General features: G+C 49.6%; 2 protein-coding genes across 2 annotated transcripts in view; both read left to right on the forward strand.

Moving 5' to 3' along the window:
• Window positions 1-410: 410 nt before the first annotated feature.
• Window positions 411-740, forward strand: SARC_03266 (hypothetical protein; the record flags this gene model as incomplete). The annotated part of the gene is made up of 1 exon (XM_014302947.1): window positions 411-740. One exon carries the CDS (start codon window positions 411-413, stop codon window positions 738-740), a length of 330 nt encoding a protein of 109 aa, XP_014158422.1.
• A 1048-nt stretch (window positions 741-1788) lies between these two features.
• The window catches only part of SARC_03267 (hypothetical protein), a gene marked incomplete at both ends in the record, with an annotated part of 5081 nt that continues 2590 nt past the window's right edge, over window positions 1789-4279 (forward strand). Inside the window, 5 exons of the mRNA XM_014302948.1 lie at window positions 1789-2117; window positions 2445-2720; window positions 2873-3440; window positions 3671-3845; window positions 4057-4241. Coding sequence (XP_014158423.1) covers window positions 1789-2117; window positions 2445-2720; window positions 2873-3440; window positions 3671-3845; window positions 4057-4241 — 1533 coding nt within the window. The remainder of the gene's footprint in view (window positions 2118-2444; window positions 2721-2872; window positions 3441-3670; window positions 3846-4056; window positions 4242-4279) is intronic.

Consider the following 4279-nt stretch of genomic DNA (forward strand, 5'->3'; position numbering starts at 1 on the left):
ACATATATCGCGGACCAGGATGCTCCCCTCGCTGACTATCACCAGAAAGGTTGACGCAATGTACTGAGTTGGCCATGTGAAGCAAGGCGATCCTGTGAGCTTATGGGTCGCCTCCATTTTGTTCTGTCACGGAAGAATGCTCGGGTGGCTCCTACGGAAGACAAGTATTTCCGCCTCACGGTGGACTGCTCCATGCATAATCCCTATATGCACAACCTCCCCACAACGTTGCCGACGGAAGACGATATTCTCAACCATGCTCGGGGCGCCATTATTATGACCTGAATTGACCTCGCAGCTTCCTACCATCAGCTTATGATTGCCTCTGAGAGTCGTCGTCTCATGACATTTTATACGCCGGACGGCCGTTTCCACCAGCCGGTCTGCCTGTTCGAGGGCATCCAGAATGAATGCTGCAGCACTATATGCTGCACACATTCCGAGAGGTGCGGGCCTTGTTCTCGTACCTGGACGACCTCACAATAGTGGCAAAGCTGATCCATGACCAAACATACATAGTGTCAATAGATCAGCACTGGCCGGACTTGTACCACCAGACTCTGGATATTATGGTTGACCGTAATATCCAGTTACAGCCGAAGAAGAGCCAAATCGCCAGGCTAACAAAGAAGGTCACCCATCTCTTTGGTCGGGACATCCTGAACCATGGCTACATGATCGACAGGGATCGACTGAGGGACTTACTCATGGCACCGGTCCCCAAGAACCATAAGGAGTGAGTATCCCTCCTGACCATGAGCTTGTGGTGGTCAGACATGATACCACACTACGCGCGAACAATGGAATCCCTTATCCGACTCACCAATAAGTGTGTGGTGTTTGCATGGGGGGCGGAGCGGCAGTGTAAGATTCGGTCTAACAAAGGCGATACTAATGCCATAGAATAAATAAACGCGTAGGTAAATTCTAAGTATCGTGTAAATATCGATATAAATAAACGAAATGAGACGTTTAATAAAGTTAGGTTTGCCTCGTGAAAACAGTAATACTCTGAGGGATTGTGAGGCTGAGACATTGCCTAGATATAATCCTCTCAGTACTGTTTCCGCCGAAGGGATTTTAATTAGTGTTTCGTTGTCGCTCTATTCTGGGGCGAATCCGAGAGACTTATAAAATCCTATCTTTAGAAAAAATATATATAAAAAGAAAGAATAATCTTGACGTCTTTAGTTATTGTCTTAACCAATAACTTGCCACTATCAAGAATTACCGACTTAGCCTTCATCAGACTGGCACATCTGGTTGGCTTATCGGAGGATCAACTAGGTAACGTTGATAGTCCCTAGAAACCTATATTCGGCTGAGCCATCTCGCTACCGAAGTATTCAGATATAAATAAAATTGGAAAGTAAATAAAGCTCTATTAATAGAACTAGACCAACTCTTTTATGTTTGGTATTTTACTGAGGTTTTTTAATGGCCTCATCCAAATATCTGATATGTTAAATGGAAAAGGTTTAATTAATAAAACCATTAAAAACCATTTTAGGAAACTTAAGTTCCTCGTGCTATTAAGAGCACATTTAGGAGACTTAAGTTCCTCGTACTATTAAGAGTACATTTAGGAAACTTAAGTTCCTCGTACTATTAAGAGTACGTTTATAATTTGCGTACTGCTTAAAAGTACGTTTATACATAGAGTCTAATGTGGAAGCCCGGCTTAATACAGCAGCTCGCATGAGACAAGGCTCTGAAATATTTCCTGTTCTTGCGGATCCAGCTCTACACGCCGCCTCCCCACCAGTGCCTCGTTATGTGCCCGGACGTATGCAAGACAGCAGTCGGCATGACCCTTTTCGTGCAAATAGAAGGTGGCGTTCCACGATACGTGGTGGAGGAGATAGAAACCCCCCGCCTATCGGCGAGTGCCCTGGAAGTAGCGAAATCTCAGTTAGTCAACCTGACCTCATCATGGGCCTTGAAGCCCTTGCTTTGCAGTTCTTCCTCACGGCAATTGAGCCAACGGACGCGGACGAGAACGGGCCGGGTACACCAGCTCTCCGGTTCATGGACTTGCGGCACACTGCCACGGCTCCAACAGGGGTAGCGGACATTGAGGACATCATTGTGGTCCGCAAAAAGGACCGAACGGAGAGGTATGCGATAATAAGGTGTGAAATCATTGACGTCGGAATAACAATTGCCGGGCATTCCCATCTGTTTCCCGTCATTCTGGCGGCCAGCACCCTCAACTCAGTACAGTGCAAACGACCGCGAAATGAGGGGCTGCAAATTTGCAGCAAAAAAAGCGCTCCATATACTACAGCGCTCCATATACTACAGAGCTCCCACCTACCAGGATCATGTATACCGATCGCAAGCCGCTGCTCGACATAGTGCGATTGGCCGGGAAGTATACCGAAAACGACATTATGGAAAGTCGCCGAATTCTCCGCTCCATACACGTTATGCATTAAGTGCAGATCGACTATCGGTATGTTCCAGGGCCGCTCAACATCTTTGGTGACTACATGTCGCGCTGCTGCGACCATGGAACCAATGACGGGCTGCAAATTTGCAGCAAAGAAAGCGCTCCATATACTACAGCGCTCCCACCTGCCAGTGATCATGTATACCGATCGCAAGCCGCTGCTCGACATCGTGCGATTGGCCGGGAAGTATACCGAAAACGACAATATGGAAAGTCGTCGAATTCTCCTCTCCATACATATTATGCATGAAGTGGAGATCGACTATCGGTATGTTCCAGGGCCGCTCAACATCTTTGGTGACTACATGTCGCGTTGCTGCGACCATGGAACCAATGACGGGCTGCAAATTTGCAGCAAAGAAAGCGCTCCATATACTACAGAGCTCCCACCTACCAGTGATCATGTATACCGATCGCAAGCCGCTGCTCGACATCGTGCGATTGGCCGGGAAATATACCCAAAACGACATTATGGAAAGTCGCCGAATTCTCCGCTCCATACACGTTATGCATGAAGTGGAGATCGACTATCGGTATGTTCCAGGGCCGCTCAACATCTTTGGTGACTACATGTCGCGTTGCTGCGACCATGGAACCAATGACGGGCTGCAAATGTGCAGCAAAGAAAGCGCTCCATATACTACAGCGCTCCCACCTGCCAGTGATCATGTATACCGATCGCAAGCCGCTGCTCGACATCGTGCTATTGGACGGGAAATATACCGAAAACGACATTATGGAAAGTCGTCGAATTCTCCGCTCCATACACGTTATGCATGAAGTGGAGATCGACTATCGGTATTTTCCAGGGCCGCTCAACATCTTTGGTGACTACATGTTGCGCTGCTGCGACCATGGAACCCTTAATGCTCCTGGCAGAGAAGCGGGTGGCATGAACATCGGTTCTGGAGCTCCCCGAGCCCCAGGTACTGGCAGCGATCACTACCTGGGCTTTGGACCGCTCCAATTGGCAGCTCAATCGGCTCGGGTTCCTTCACTCGATTGAGGTCTTTAGTGAGGAACACGCTATCGAGCTCTTTGCGACAGAGGAGAACCACCTCCAAACCATATATTGCAGTGATGAGCCGGGGAGTGGCACGTATGGTTGCAATTTCTTCTCTGTTGACCTAAATGATAAGCATTGTTATGGCAACTCCTCTTTTGACATCTTGGACGATGTCCTCCACCACATCATAGCCTTCCGGAACGCGTCCATAGTGTTATGTACGCTTCTGGGATACCGCGCCGTGGCTACCCTCACTTTTCGGCACGTTGGCGAACCGCCCGATCATTATCACCAACAAAGAGGACACCTTTCTCCTGAAGAGAAAGCGAGCGGTTGGTCTTCCTCCGTGGAAATGCACTCTCCTGGTCCACGCAAAGAGTGCGGAGGGTATGAAGTACCCTGTTCCTCGGTCGTTCTGGCACCAGCTTGAGCGCCGCACGGCTCCAGGATCCCTCGGACATGCGGGCCACCAGTACCGCTCCGTATCGTGCATCTCAGTCACCACCCGGGCCCAGGCGGAGGTTAGCGCCTCCTTACCGACTCATGGCGTGGATTTGAAACCCGCGGTGATGGACATTACCCCGGAATTTGCTCGCAGCTTTGGCAGACAATGATAATGTCTACACGAGTGTGCCCACCTTGACACACGACGAAGCCCCGCATACTGATGACGGGCGCCCCACATCCTCCGACACGATTGAGCCAACTACGACCCTCGCAGACGCCGAAGGTGACGTGCGCTTTTCACCCTCTGAGCCGACCACCAACACGGCCACGCTGGACGTAACTGACAGCTTGGGCGGCCAGAAACCTCCTGCCAT

This window comes from Sphaeroforma arctica, assembly GCF_001186125.1.
Source record: "Sphaeroforma arctica JP610 unplaced genomic scaffold supercont1.163, whole genome shotgun sequence".
In the NCBI taxonomy this organism is placed as follows: domain Eukaryota; class Ichthyosporea; order Ichthyophonida; genus Sphaeroforma; species Sphaeroforma arctica.